Below are 15,411 nucleotides of genomic sequence, written 5' to 3'. Positions count from 1 at the left end.
ACTGATTTTTTTGAAAATAGATCAACCAATTGAAGATAAGGAAAGGATTTGAGGGAATACTTGTTCTCTGGAAAACACAGCTTTGATGCAAACAAATATAGCAAATGTTCTAAATTTCAAAAAAAAAGTTTTGTTTTTTTGTTTGGTTTTTTTTGGTGGTGGTGTTTTTTGGGTTTTGGTTTTTTTTTTTAGGAAAGTAAACTTTGGAGTTTTTATTTTGAAAATTGCCAGAAATATAGTTTGCTTGTTTAAGAACTTCATTACGTTAAAAAAATGAAAAATCTCATTCTAAATCACTGAGTTGGCCCAATTAGAATAGAAAAAACCCAAAACTTTCAGAGCCTCACAAAATGAATTTGGATAAGAAAACAGGCTCAGACTAGTGATGGTCTGATTTCTTCGCTGTGATGACAGTGTTTTAGGTTGGCTAGCTTTGTTCTAACCTTTAGCTCTTGGAGGGATGTTTTATGGGTACTTTGCTGAAAAGTAGTTATCATTTAAGTATGACATGCTACCCCCACCCTCTCCATGCACACACTTCCCCACTTCTCAAGAAATGCAAATTAACATGGTTCCACTTTGGTTATTTCTCCATTTATTGTGCACTGGCGTCATAGAGGAATTAAGCACATCTTTGTAACCAGTTTCCTCTACTGTTTTTCAGGATGTAGCAAACCAAAAGTTAGGCAGATTCGTAAGGAGAGTGGGGAAGGTGTTCCCTTATTCCCAAGAACCTCTTTCCCATCTTGGCTTATTTTCTGAGGCATATAATACAATAGAACTAAATCTTCAAGAGGCCCTACCTGTATTTTTTCCCTACTGTTCCATTTTACTCAAATTCAGACTGGACTGTTTTGCCCTTCTGGGAGCGTTTAGGAAAAGCTATAAGTTAATGAGAGGATACAAAGAAGAAACAAAGCATATCTGTACCCTGATAATGAGAAAATAATGTCCTTTGTTTTCAGTATTGTGAGAGGAAAAATAGTGTTGCAATACCCATGTATTAATCCAGATCGCATATCAAGCAGCAATGTGTTATATGGCCTCTTTCCTTCTGAAAAGGGGAGTGCTTCTGAAAGACCAACGAGTCTTTTTCATGTACTATTTTCTAAGTGGGGAAAATATGCTAAAAAGTGTATCTCACAGGAATGTTATCTCTTTAAGTGAACAGGCAGTTACACACGTTGGAAGCCCACTTAACATTAGAAAGGTACACATCTATTTAGTAGTAGTAGAACACTGGAACCTAATATAACTTGCCTCTCATCATCTCCTTTCATCTGAAAATCCCAAAGCACTCTTTAAGAAAAGCTTCTTGATGAAACTTGCTGGTATTGTTGTTAATAGCCATTCTGCAGGGGGGTAAACATAGCGCAGTTTAAGTGTTGCTGCATTTGCTGCAGAGGTGCAGGTTTCTTTGGCTGCATCAGCAAAGACTTGCCCTTTCCATTGCTGTGAATTCATGAAAAGGAAAGCATGGGCAGTTTGCCTGGTGGGAAGAGAGTGCATGAAGTCAGTTGGGCCGTTTATAAGGCCATGGTTGGTTATTGGGGCATTTGTCAGGTGTTTGTTGCTTGAAGAGGTTAATCTTTTGGGATAGAGACCCTTACAAGATGTTCTTACAATGGGGAGTTCAGCTCTAGTGCTGCCTTTTCTCAGGCATGTTGGTTTGTCATACTCTGTAATATTTGGTGTGACTTATATGGACAAGACTATCCAGGACTGTTACAGTAATTGGTTTTTCTTCTAAAATGTTAACTTCAGTCCTAAAGTTAAACCAGTCTCATAGTTTCTAAAAACAAAAACGAGATCTGGGTTGTAGGTTGTGCAATGCAATTTTTTTTTTCCCCCTCCCATTTTCTTTTGAGGCATTCCTTATTCTTGCTCTGATCGATCATGATAGTTCCTGTATTTCTGTATTGATTATCTCTTCTAAGTTAAATACAGGTGTTGACTAATCTCCCCAGCATTCATGTGAGGCAAATAATGAAATCAGATACAAAAATTAATCGTTGTTTCCCAGGGCCAGGCAATGAGTCATTTTGAGTAGCTGGGACTGGATCATGGGTGTTACCGTCATCCAGCACCATGTTCCTCTCAGCCAGGCATCCTTCCGACACTGAAGGGAGTAGCCAGGTGAGCGCAGCTTCAGTAAAGATGGTTGTAAATGATGAGTTAGCCAAGATTGAAGAGTAAAGATTTTTCCAAGGATGTTGTAATACAGCTGTGGAGTCTCCTCCAGTTAAGGCTCTGGCGAATGACGTTTGCATAGCAACAGGTCAGCAGGGACACAAAGTGGGGAAATGTACCAACCCTTCCCATGACTGGGTTACAGTCATGCTTTAGTCTGGCCCTGTGGATTTCCTTCTTTGCTTTCTTGAGGCTTTCCCATCAAAGTTTGCAAAATCTAAGTTTGCAAAAAAAGGTACGAGGAAAAGTATGTTTTGGGGTGACCCCTTCTCAAAAAGGCTTTATTAGTAATAATTTTCACAAAATTCATAATGAAAAATTATCTGTATGTTTTCCATAGCTAAAACTGTACTTGGTTTTTATTATAAGCGGATGTGCAAATTCACTTCTGCACTTGGTTTTCAGTTGTAGCATCTTTTGGTTAGCTGCTTTGTGACTGTACACTATTGCTTTTCAGTGGGTCAAGTATCTAAGCCTTGCACTGCAAACAAAGGCATTTGAAAGGAAGTTAATCTTGCACTGATCTTTGTTTAATATCAAACACATCAGGCTTGTGTTGCATTTTTTTCTGAACTGGTAAACTATAAAATTCTGAATAGTGAAAAATTTGCGGTGCACAGCTTCTTTCCCTTAAAAAGAGGTGGAAGTCATTGAGGGGAAAGTCTGAGCTGAGTTGAACTGTGCAAGAGATTTTTACTGTGTTGATTTCCATGGCTTACCTTTCAGCCTCTGAAATCACACTGTGGGGAGGGAAAAAAGCTGTGTCATTTTCATGGCAGCATGTGCTGTATTAGCCATAGACTACCACACCTGTTAAGTAAAGAATATCACTATATAGCAGTTCACAAGGCTGCTTATATCTTGAAATGCTATGTAAATATAGCCTTCCTTAATCACCGGCTTCTTGAATATATTAAATCTCTTCAAATTTCTCCCTGCACACTGGCATTAAAAAATCATGACAAGCAAAACCTCTTGAAACTTTATTGGTGCTGGTTTAAGCAAGGCAATTCGTTCCTTAACACACAAAGATCAAGTAAAGTAATTCTTTAGCACTTTGTTATTCCTGCAGTTGGCAAGCTTTCCCCAAAGGATGGCATTTTCCTTGAAATAATTATGAAAGAAAGCTAAAGTAATCCTGACCTAGACATGGCAATGACTTGCCAATCGTGGGTAAACGTAGAGGTCTTTAGCTCAACTTTTAAAATCGGGGACTGGGGTCCGCCTAAAACAACACCACAATCTGAGGTTGTCCCCTTTTGTGTTCTCTGCCTGGTTGCCCTTTCTCTGGCTCTTGGAGAGCCCTGTTCCTCCCTGGCCTGTCAGGATTGGGCCTTGGTGAAGAAAGCTGATCCTGTCAGTCTCATGCTCACCTATTGGTGATGACTCTTCACCCTGAAAATGGGTGAAAGTGTACCTCAGCATTCTGCAAGGAAGGGTGGGAGTAAGATGCCTTTAGTAAGTGTAACAGCATAGCCTCAAAACCTTGTTTTTTACTGTTGGTAGTTTCCATGGAGCTATGAAAACAAAATCAGAGAAAAAAAGCCAGACCAAGTCACTGCTGCCAGCTGTTGGTATAAAATGGTATATATAAAGTGAGTAATCAGCTCATTGTTCTATATATGGTTATGGATATATGAGAGCTTCAGTGCTTGAGACAGCAGCATGTTTTCGTTTTCTGTGCTTCACATCTGTGCCAAGATCAGTGAAGTCCTTCTGAGGTCTCACTGGAAAGGTGGTATCAGTCCCTGTGATCAGTTATGTGTGTCATAGATGCAATGTTTGCTGCGTACCCACAGGCTGGGACTCTGAGCAACCGGACAGGGCTTTCTCAGGCCCTTTGAGTTCAAACAGTCTCAACCACATGAGAGCTAGAGTCATTTTTAATTGACTTCACCAATTTGCTGTTCTGATTCTTGGTGTGTAAATGGATATGCTGGATCAGATGATTTGTCCATCTGGTACAGCATCCCTGTCTCTTAAGGTGTTGAATATTGCAACAGCAGGATAAATTTTAGGCTTTGGTAACAATGTCTAACAACAAGGATGCCAAATGGTGTTTCCCGTGCTTACTAACGCACTTGTGAAAATTTTCCTTGTTGAACCTGTTCTGGACATGGCTTCTGGTGTCCACTCAGGTGAAAGCCAGTGCCAAGGGAGTAGGCTTTTGCAAACTGGAGTGTGGTCATACTGCCTTGCCCAGCAAAGCAACCTGAGAAGTAGCTGCCGGCACTAGGTCTGCTGGTCTAGATTTCAAAGTAAGCCTTTAGACACACACTATAAATTTGACCCACCTAATCCAGCAGAAGGCAGTTGAGAAGAACTGACATTGCAAAATAAAAACATTATGGGTTTTAATCTCTTCCTGTTTTGTAACATTAGTTTTTTAGGAGTGCAGTGGGCTTTAAAAATCTCTCCGGTTGGATGATCCCAGTCTCTTTAAAATGTCTCGGCAAACTCCCTGTCCATGCACTGTTGCATGATTTACATTGTCCCTGCGCCTGTTGGCAGAGGAGAGCAATTTCTCTGAGGCAGGATTTGAACAACCGGCTACATACCAAGTGCACTGAGTCAGTGCCAGTAAATTTGTAAGTCCTGAATCACCATGAGCTCTTCAGAGACACTTCACTACAATACATGTGCCTCTTCAAACATGAAAGTTAAGTTCTCTTAATTACTCAGTGCCTGTGTCAACTTTAATTCAAGATTTTGTTTCATTCATTCCACCTGAGGCCATGTCTTCGCTGCAGAAGAAATTGTACCTTTTGCCTGGGCCGGCTATCTCGGGGTAACATAAGAACAGGGTGACTTCCCTGGAGAGGCTGCTAATTGAAGCAGTTATTCAGACCTATTCCCCCTTCTTTTACCAGCTCCATCAAGATACAAATTACAAGTGCTTATGATTTTGGTTATGATACTTCCCTTATGGTTTTAGGTTAAAAATGCTGAAAAAGTCTACAAGTGTTCCTTGTACTAAGGCACAGGCTTTGTGTATTTAAATCTGTTCTCTCTGCTTTTCTGCTGATCTTACAGCTGTACCACATTTTCGTGCAAACTGATCTTTTTATTTGCTTTCATAGGCAATGTCTCAACTGTAGAAAAGGATATAAGTGAAAAATGTTTCAATTCTACAGGAGATTAGAGGGGTTATTTATTACGCTATTTCTTCAAGATTGTCAGAAGAAAAATAGCAATGTCTTAAAAACATTGAGAACTTTTTAGTTTTGACATTTTTTACCTTTTCCAATTTGTAGAACCCTAAGATTTTTCCAGTGAACCACTGCTAATTGAAGTCTATGGAAAATAGACTTGTGATTTGCCTCGCTACTTTAGATGCAAACTACAGATCACCCTGAAAACTATTGCTGTAACCTGTTCCATCAATAAATAGATAAACTGGATTTATGAAAAGGAATCAAGGTCCTGATGATATTAATGGGATCAAAAAGAGATTTTTTCAAATGCGAACAGAGGCCTTTCTGCATCTCAAAGCGACTCACTGTGTCTGGCCTGTGTCAGTGGGGCACTATACTCTGATGACAAAGCCACTGATAAATCCAGTATGTTTCAGCTGTGTGTGCTTTGGTGGATGTACTTTTTTTTTTTTCCTTGCTGTTACATTTGCTGAGGGAGCATGATCTAACCCAAAAGCATGTGGAAATTAAATTGAAGTGGGCATATGTGTGCATCATGCCTAACAACTGAAGTTAGACTATTCCTAGTAAAACTTTGCTTTTTTTTCTCCTTCCTCCCCTCCCCCCCCCCAGGTTTTTGCTGAGCCCTCCATTAGTCTGTTCGCTCTGGAATGCTGCAAGGGCAGAGAGCTGCACTTCAGTGAACCCATCAATTCTGTTTTGAATGAGGACCTTCATTTTTACACTCAGTCTGTATGGGTGAAAAGTGGATTGTAAGTATGGAAGAAATATTCTTGTCAGTTTTGCATTATAGGAGCTAAATACTGAGGATGCATTTTCTCCCAATTACTGCCTTTTTTTCATAGGATGTGTTTTATGTTCTAACTTCTATTTTAAGACAATATAAAATCCTAAAATGTGGTTGAATGCTAGACCCTCTTTTTGTATCAGGACTCAAAATGAACAAAAAATCCAGGCAGAGGGTGTATTTTCCCCTGTAAGAATCATCCTTTTATCCCTATAGAGTAATAAACAACAGAGCCCATTGTTCAAGCCAGGAACCAAAAGTAAATAAGTTTTGATTGCTGACTTACAAAGACAGGTAGAGTAAACTTGGACTGCCTTTATTAACTGGCTGCAAAATAGCAGCTATAAACTGCAGTGATCCAACTTAAACTACTGTGGTGGTTCAGTGAAGCTTGCTTGACGTGCTGATCAGCTGCCAAAGAGGCAGCAACTTCTGAGAGAAGCTTGGGGCAGATCTGACAGCTGGAACAGTAATTTGCTTCTGTTGTTAGTTTAACCTGCCTTCATGAGTCTGAATACACACCCAGGGTCTTTTGTGAAAACCATTTTACATCTGCAGAAGTGACCTTCTAACCTCTTCCGCATCTCCCCCTTTCACCTTTTTGGAGAAGCTCCCCAAGTATTCTGTCTTGGCTAGGTTTTCAGCCTCCACATCCACAGCAACAACAAATAATTTGCAGAGTCTCATCCTGCAACTGACTGGAAACTGCTATTCTTCTCATGCAACACGTTTCCTGTGTTTATTTTTAACCTTTTTCCCACCTTTCTCACACAGACAAGGCTGTAATTTTCTTGAGAGGTTTTACAGAATGACACAAAACCATGCAAAATTTGAACTAATTGGGCAATGAGTTAGTGTAGACTGTTCACAGCTTAGGTGTATGTCTGTTGTGATTCTTATGATGAATTTTTCAAACGCATCAAGTCTGTTACTACCTGGAAGTCAAAACCTTCTATGGATACGAGTGATAACACTGCTGAGCGCTCCTCTGATTTTTTGAGGTTGGTACAAAGGCTAAGCTTGACCTAGCTAATGCTCCAGAGCACTGTGGACTGTTTTCTTTCAGGAATTTCACACAAGTGTTTTGAAAGGTTGGTTAAGGATTGAACCTCCCTTTCTTTAAGAGCAGTCAGTAGCTGTTGACTTAAGCTGTGGGCCCATAGTGAATATAAGCTTCCCCACAGAGCTTTGTCAATTCACTATAAACTCTAGTCCCTAATATCTGTGCCACTTCCATCCTGAGCCCTTGCTGAAAATACATAATGATCATCTGCTGCTGTTGTCTTGAGGTGCCCCAGGTGAGAGTGCTAAGCAGCTGCCCTTTGAGGCTGAGAACAGCATATGTGCATTCCTTGTGATCTGTGCTAGTTTAGAGGAGGAAAGGCCTTCTTCAGGAGAAACACCTGACATTTCTGGTGGGAGTGTGTACACCTTCATGCCTCTGTGGAGGTGTTAGAGTCTGAAGTGTGTCCTGTTGGGGAATGTCTCTTTATGACCTTCCTCTGCCCTCTCATCAGGGGTGTGACACTGGAAATTAAATCATTTTGCTTGTGCAGCTGGCTGTAAAGAAAGGGTGATGGCTTTGGGACCACATAGTAGAAAAGCATGGGAGAGTGAGCACAACTGTCCAGCCCCTTCTCTATTCTGAGTATCCAAGCCAGGTTAGCCAGTTCCCTGTCTCTGGGAAGGGTCAGGGCAGAATGGCTAGACTCTGAGCTCCTTGTGATGCTCCCCAGGAAACAGACCTCCACAGCCTGTCCCCATCCCACACTGCAGATAGGTAGCTTAAAGGCTGAGGGTGGCAGGTGATTGTGGGAAGTCTGTGGGATGTCCTAGAGGGTTTATCTGCCTTATCTGTGATCAAGAGTTCAGGAAGGTGGATTTAGAGGTTTTTTGGCTCCTTGCCGCAAAGCCTACTGTGAGCTTTAGACAATGACAAAGATTTATGTACCTATACCAATGGCATCGTGCTGCCAGGCTTAGGTACTCGGATCCTTCCTGAGCCAACTGACCACCTCAGTCAGAAATGGCATAAGCGTGGACTGTGGCTTGGCGAAGGGGGCTGGGGTTGAGATGGTCCAGGGTGTGGGAAAGATGGCACAGCGGAGGCTGCTGGTCTCCCTGAAAGCCGAGATGTGTTTTGTCTGTGTTGCTGAATGCCAGAAGCCCACCCTGGCTTCAGATGGTTATTACTGTAACAGTCCTTCCCCTCTCTGTTTCCTATAAATGTCTGCTTTGGCAACAGAAACTACATTTCCAGTGAGACTGATGCTCTGAGAACAACGTTAACAGTGAATTCTCAGTAACTTCACAGAAGGCATTGCAAGAAAAAAGTCAGGAATGTGCTAGAAATATAAGGAACACATAGTGGTGGTCAGGCTGCTGTGAATACCTGTTAGTCAGGAGGTATGGGACTTAATTTGAAGAAACGGTGATACAGCCTCGTTACAAGGCAGTTCACAGTTGGCACATGTTAGCCTCCATGGAGTCCTAAGCAAGGCTGGCTGTCAGTTTCACCAAATTATGCACAATGGGGAAAAGTAAATTACAGGTGCTGTGAGTACTGTTTATGGATGTTTTCTCACTGACTTAAGAGTGCAGCCATCCCTCCTGCTCTTGGCAGCTGACCTGTAAAACAGGTAATGTGGGGAAACCAGTATTTGCTTTGTGTTCAGATGAGTTAATGAGCCAAGCATTTAGGATTCACTGTGCACAGCAATGTCCTATTGATATAAACAAAACCAATCTGTGATCCTGAGGCTGCCTTTATAAGCAGCAGCACATTATCTACTGAGCAGATGTCTAGATAACAAGGGATATATATGTGCTGATGCTTTAACTCTGTGTTAACAAAGTACTTATTCAGCCATGTCCATGGCTCAGATATGTTCACTACAGGAAAGTCTGTCACAGCAATGTATAGGTTTTGGAGTAAATATTTTGTATGTGTTTTCAGACAAGTGGAACAGCTACAGAAAGCTTTAACTGTAACAAAAGAAAACATTGGACAAGATCCTCTCATAATTAATATGTACAAGCAGGCAAAGCTGCACGTAGTGCAGTCTGGTGGGTGGCTTACTAGTTTCCTAATGCATGCCTACTGAAACAATGTATTATTCCCATCTGGGTTCATGCAGAGGTTCTCAGATTTGTGTGAAAAATTTGGGTGGGGCAGGGAGTGGAATTTACAAGTTTTAGGCAGACAAACAGAAAACAGGTCTTAAAGCACTGAAATGGATGGTATTATGCGGCATGGTAATACAGGTTTGATATTAGCACTACTGTGGACAGGTTTGGGGGCTTTCAAGAGCACAGTCCTGAACACAAGCCTGTAGTTTAGTTTTGCTATGGTTAACGTGTAGTCTTTTTTTTGTATCCAGGTGGATTGCGTATGAAGGATGTAATTTTTTAGGAAAGCAGATTCTGCTGGAGCCCAGTGAGATTTCAAACTGGAATGAACACAGTGGCTGGAAAGTAATTGGCTCCCTTCGTCCTATGAAGCAGGTAGTGTAACAGTGTACAAGGACAATTTTATTTTTTTTTTGGACAGGTATTAGTTCACAAGTATCAGCTCTACCACTAAGTATAATGGTGTGCATTGTACTCCTTAAATCAGGCCAAATGATGACAGCCAGAAGGACCTACTGGAAGATTACTGAAGCAGAAAATTCTTCCAGTGGCAGTTATTGGGCTCCTAAAGTGAAAGAATTCCTAGTTTCTTGGAGCCAAGTTTTGTTTTTCTGAATGGCTCATTAGCATGTTCTGTAGATGCTCTATTTTTACTTCTTTGCTATACAACAATAATAATGAGAAAACCAATTCTATATTGGTTTGTTTCATAATTAACATAAACGGAAGCAAGAACAAATGTTACTGTGCTGTAGCCTGGATTTCCAAAAGAAGCAACATTTATGCAGTCCCACCAGGCTTTCACTCTCTGCCTCACCCCAAGTAATGCCAATTTCAATCTCATTCAAAGATTCAGGTCTCAAAACCACAAAGTTCTTAGGAGCTTTATGAAAGGTAGGTAGAGAAGCAAGACTGAGATAAATGCCCCTCATTCAAGGAAAAGCAGGTACAATTGTGCTCCTCTGCCTTTCTAAGACGCATCACGTAATTGGTGACACACATAAGCCTGAAACCAGTCAAAGCACATGTTGCCGTATGCCCAGCCACGCAGCTGTGGGAGGGCAGCATCTGGGCAGATAGGCAAAGGACAGGGAGAGTGGCAAGGAATGTAAGCAGTAACTCCGCTGGAAAAGAGTTTTTTGTTAGCTCTGCTTCTCACAAAACAAATTGTTTCCGCTTAGTGACAAATGCTGCTTTATTTTTAAACACTAGATTCAACTGGGGAAATGTTGCAGTGAACAAAAATAATCATCCCTAGCATTAGTTATGCATTATCTGCCCCCACCCCCCAGTGATTTGTTAGTCCAAGTTGACAGCTCCATGAAGTGCTAACCAAAGGATCCCATTTTGGCTCTGTTTTTGCAAATAGTAATGAAAATAATTTTTGCTGATCTTAAAAACACAATTCTCTTCAGCCAGCAATCTGAAGAGCTTTTGTATCTGGTAGCATCCTTTTTTACACTGCAACAGTGAGTAGAGTTATAAAGGCCTAGTTCAGCTACTTTGCTGGGACTTGGGCATTTGGGGTTTGTGTGATTATTTTTTTGGTTTTGTTTTGTTTTAAACCCTGCAAACTGAGGGCTTCCTTGAGTTTGTGCAGTCAGCTGCCTGTGCTTGACAATTCTGTGGGCATGTGGTCATTTTTTTTGAGGCTGGAATAATACTACAAACCTGCATCACTTCATATTTCTTCCTTCTGGCTCCATTACAAATTACAAAAACAGTCAAGTTTGCCAGTGTTAAGAGGTAGTGCAAGAAAAAGTGAAACATTTGAAACTTATGCAAAATGAGATACACAAATTTTGCTCAGTGACTTCATAATACGATCCCTTTCTTGTAAAGAATAACTATACTAATATACTAATATACATTAGTTTATGGATGCTTGGTGGGAGAGAGGCTTTTTTGTACCTTAAGGTTTGCCTTTATGTGGGGAAAAAAGGAGATTCAAAGCTCCCGGAAGAAAAACATGCTTGAGCTGGGGTTCTAGCAGAGCTGCCCTTTATTTGCGCCACCATGGGTGACTAATAGAGCAAAAGCTGGATTCCTGTAGTAGCCCTACAAAATCTCTTCTTTTTTTGAATAAACAGGGATGCCAAGCCAGTACTCTGTTTTCCATGTTCAAAAGTCATGGTGTAACTTCTCTGCCATATATTCCAGTTAGTGGGGGTTGAAGTTGCTGGATATATGACTCAGTAAGTTTTGTGTCCTGAGAATAAGCAGCTTTTGGATTACAGCCCATTTACTGGCCTTGGAATGAGTGAAATGTGCTGAACTAGAGATATTTGCGTATCATAGAAATTAGTTCTATAGGCATAAATACATTTAAAAAAAAACCCATAACTATCTACCATTGCTGCTTACAGCTGTCTATCTGCCTGTGAAAAACACTGCTGCTTTACATGCATTATTTGTTTCCAACAAAAAATTGGAGTTTCATCCTCATCTGAAACTGGAAATGGAACGTATACTTTAAAAAACTGATATAAAATGGACAAGAGGCATTCTCACATATACTTTCTTAATCTCTGTGGTGTTAACTATCTTCCTTCACACTATTTCAGCCAGCAGTGTACCTCAGAGTGAAGAACCGAGCCCAAGGTAAGTATCTGACAGTCACTGGAAGCCTAGCAGATGTAAGAGCAACATCAGTATGTGCGTCCCCATATAATGGCAAGAATACCCAGATCTGGCACTACTGTCGTGGACTCTTCAAATCCAAGGTGAGTTTCCAGATGCTGGAAGTGGGTGGGTTCTATCACCTGCTGTCCTTTCACCTTCACTTCTTGCTTTTACTGTAGGCTAGCATTAACACCAGGATAGCTTTTGGCCTCCCCCATGCATCTTAAATCAAAACTCTTACAACCTACCTCCTCCTACTATGTAGAGACAGATTTGATCTGTCTGCTTTGGCACGTTGGGCTACTTTCACATCTGTCTAATGTGACTGATGTTCCTGGAAGTAGAAACCTGGTTTTGTCTAAAGTTGCAAGTTCATTACCTCTAAAGAGTCAGGAGTTTCTCTGAAAAGTAATATGCAAAGAAAGTAAGTGATTTTGTATTAATGCTGCACTTGATAGTCTGTTATTAATATAAAAAGCTGATGTTTTAACATAAGAAACACCTGAAGTAACAAAGACCACCAGCTTTGATCAAGCAACTGGTCAATTGCTGAATAATCTGTTACTAGCTTGCTTGCCAGGCTTGTTGCCCACTATAGCACGATTACTGCAATATGCTCGGTGCCTGAAACAGAAACAAGTCAGACACAAAGCTGTGGCTTTGTGGCCTGGATCTCACTTCTCTTCTTGTTTCTTAGGCTAACAATGCCTGTCTGGATGTCATTGGTGGCAGAGATGTGCCTGGGGCCAAAGTCGCGCTCTGGGCAGAACATGGGAAGGACAGGCAAAAGTGGAAACTCAGTGAGGATGGAACCATCAGTTCATACCTCAGCGACCAACTGGTGCTTGACATTAAAGGTATTTAAGAAAAAAAAAAAAAAAGACAACAAAAAACAACCAAACCTCACATGTTCCAAGTGCATTTTTTGATCGAGGTTAATTGCTGTATTCCAGCTCTTTATGTACTTAAGGTTAAATACTGAATCCTATCCTTCCTGTTAGGTTTATATCCAGTTGCTTGACAGTGGGACAAGAAACAGCAGGGCTGGGGGGGTAACCTTACTCTTTTGATCCCAGAGGTTTATTTTGATCAGATCAACTATTGTACTTCAGGGAGTTCAGTAGTGCTGATGGCAAGAAATGCAAGTTACAGAAGACAAAATGGTGAAGGAAAAGTGATCCACGGAATAGGTGTGGCTCAAAAAGAGAAAAGTGCTCACTCCTAATGTTTTCAGGCTGGTTAAAATATTGGGTCTGGCTGAGATGGAGTTAATACTCCCCATAGCAGCCCTCGTAGCACTGTGCTCTGCATCAGTAGCTAGAAAGGTGTTGATAACACACCAGCGTTTTGGCTACTGCTGAGCAGTGCTGGCACAGCATCAAGGCTGTCTCTCCAACCCTTTTTGCCACCCCCCCCCAACGGCAGGCTGGGGCAGGACAAGATCTTGGGAGAGGACATAACCAGGACAGCTGACCTAAACTAACCAAACAGATATTCCATACCATATGACATCAGCTCATAAAAGCTAAGTAAAGGGAGACGGAAGGGGGGGCATTTTTGTCTTCTGGAGCAACCACTGCACGTACTGAAGCCCTGCTTCCCAGGAAGTGGCCAGACATTGCCTGCTGATGGGAAGTAGAGAATAACATCATTTGGTTTTCTTTGCTTTCGTGCATGACCTTTGCTTTCACTTTATTAAACTGTCCTTATCTTGACCCACGAACCTTTTGTTATATTTTCTCCCCCCTGTCCAGCTGAGAAGGGGAAGTGATAGAGCAGCTTTGGTGGGCACCTGGCATCCAGCCAGGGTCAACCCACCACATTGTCATTCCTCAAATCCTAGTCCTTCTAATTAGCCATCCTGGTAGAACTGCCTCACTGGCAAATGCCTGTTCCTCACAAGCCATTTGTTCAAGCCCTGCTGCTGGCCCTAGGGTTTTATCCCTAGGGAGAGGTGGTGGGGTGGTGGCTGGTTATGAGGCTGGGGGCTCTACCCTGCTGTCTTCTCAGATGAAAGGTCTAAGTTAATTGATAGCCTAACAGCCCTGCAGGGCTTACAGACCAGGGTAATGGCACATCCCACAGGTGAAGCTGTCAGCCTTTTCAATGAATTTCCTTCTGGCTGTTACACATCTGACCTCTGTGGCTCAAACTTACTGATAATGAATTCTCAGCCCTGTGATGTTGAACTAATAGACCATTCCTGGCCTCCAGATCTAAGGAGTTTAACCACCATTACTAATTCGTAAATAGTTACTACAAAGCTATTAAATGCAACTGGTGATACTGATGGCAACTCCGACAGTATCAGAGAGCTGTGTTGCCTAGGTTACTGCAAAATATAATGTTGAAGGCTGGGGTGGTGAGATAGCACTTCATAGCTCTTTAGAACATTTATTTCTTTTAGTGGATTTTTATTTATGGTATAATGTTAAAAAATGCACTGTCACTTCTATGCCACATGTATTCAAAGGAGAGAAATTTTAAGGACTTCCTAAGTTTGTGGTTGAAATGGATATTCTACACCAACTAATCTTACGTGTATCTGTGAATCTGTGTATTTCTACTATAGCAATATGTGCCTTAAAGTCCAGACACACAGCGGGAGCTCAGTATCTGCCAAAAGCAAAATCTCTTTAGAGGTGCTGTTTCTGTGCACATTTGCACCAGTTTGTGGTATGCTCTGCTTCCTAACTAATGGAGCTCCTCAGGCCCTAAGCTGACAAGTGAATGTTTGAAGGAGACAAATGTACAGAGGCGGAGGGGGAGACACCAGCCCTCTACCTCATGGAATTTCTATTTTTCAGCTAATTTTCCTACTTGGTCACACTTCTTAAAGATTATGCATAGACTTTTCTGAGCATTTCTTATAAAAATTTTTCCTTCGTGATTTTGTTTTGTTTTTAAGGGGGAAATTATTATGACAAGAATCACATCATTATGAATCAGCCAATAGACAACAGACGTTCACAAAAATGGGATATTGAAATATTGTGAGTAAAACCCATCACACAGATGGACCTCATGTGGATTATTAACAGCTAGAGGGGGAAAAAACTACTGAAGTCACACACCACTGGAACCTTAAGAAGCAACTCCTCTCTACTTGCCTTCATACCAAGCACCAACTCTTAAAACAACTGAATCTTGCACAAATGGAAGATGGGAAGCTGATTCTTTAGAGACCGCTCCTATGAAAGTCACTATTACTCTTCATCTGAAGTATTAGAAGTAAATGCAAAGGCTAGACATCAGTTTTGCAGGATATGAACTACAAGACAATATGGGGGGGGCTCTTTAGAAATGTTGTCTTCACCTTCCTCTCAAACTGACAGAAGCTCACTGAAGAATGAATGCACTTGATGAGCCTGAAGGAGGTTGAGTGGGACTTTTATGTCCTAAGTGAAACTATTTAGGCTCCAAGCGATCCTGAAGCTCAAATCATATCTTGCTAAAATATGATTTATTTTGTTCAAAAAGACAACTCTGAATTGGAATCACCAGCTCAGCATGTGAAATGAGGCAATA

The 15,411-nt window shown here is 41.3% G+C and overlaps 1 protein-coding gene across 1 annotated transcript in view; it reads left to right on the top strand.

The window, feature by feature from the left end:
* The window catches only part of CRYBG3 (beta-gamma crystallin domain containing 3), an 80,880-nt gene extending 65,827 nt beyond the window's left edge, over positions 1-15,053 (top strand). The window contains exons 19-23 of the mRNA XM_010567651.1: positions 5,958-6,097; positions 9,513-9,636; positions 11,826-11,984; positions 12,581-12,740; positions 14,792-15,053. Of these exons, the coding sequence (XP_010565953.1) occupies positions 5,958-6,097; positions 9,513-9,636; positions 11,826-11,984; positions 12,581-12,740; positions 14,792-14,880 (672 nt within the window). The 3' untranslated portion in view covers positions 14,881-15,053. The remainder of the gene's footprint in view (positions 1-5,957; positions 6,098-9,512; positions 9,637-11,825; positions 11,985-12,580; positions 12,741-14,791) is intronic.
* Positions 15,054-15,411: the final 358 nt, after the last annotated feature.

Source organism: Haliaeetus leucocephalus, unplaced genomic scaffold (assembly GCF_000737465.1).
Source record: "Haliaeetus leucocephalus isolate CR32 unplaced genomic scaffold, Haliaeetus_leucocephalus-4.0 Scaffold228, whole genome shotgun sequence".
NCBI lineage: Eukaryota > Metazoa > Chordata > Aves > Accipitriformes > Accipitridae > Haliaeetus > Haliaeetus leucocephalus.
This window is presented reverse-complemented; position numbering and strand designations above follow the sequence as displayed.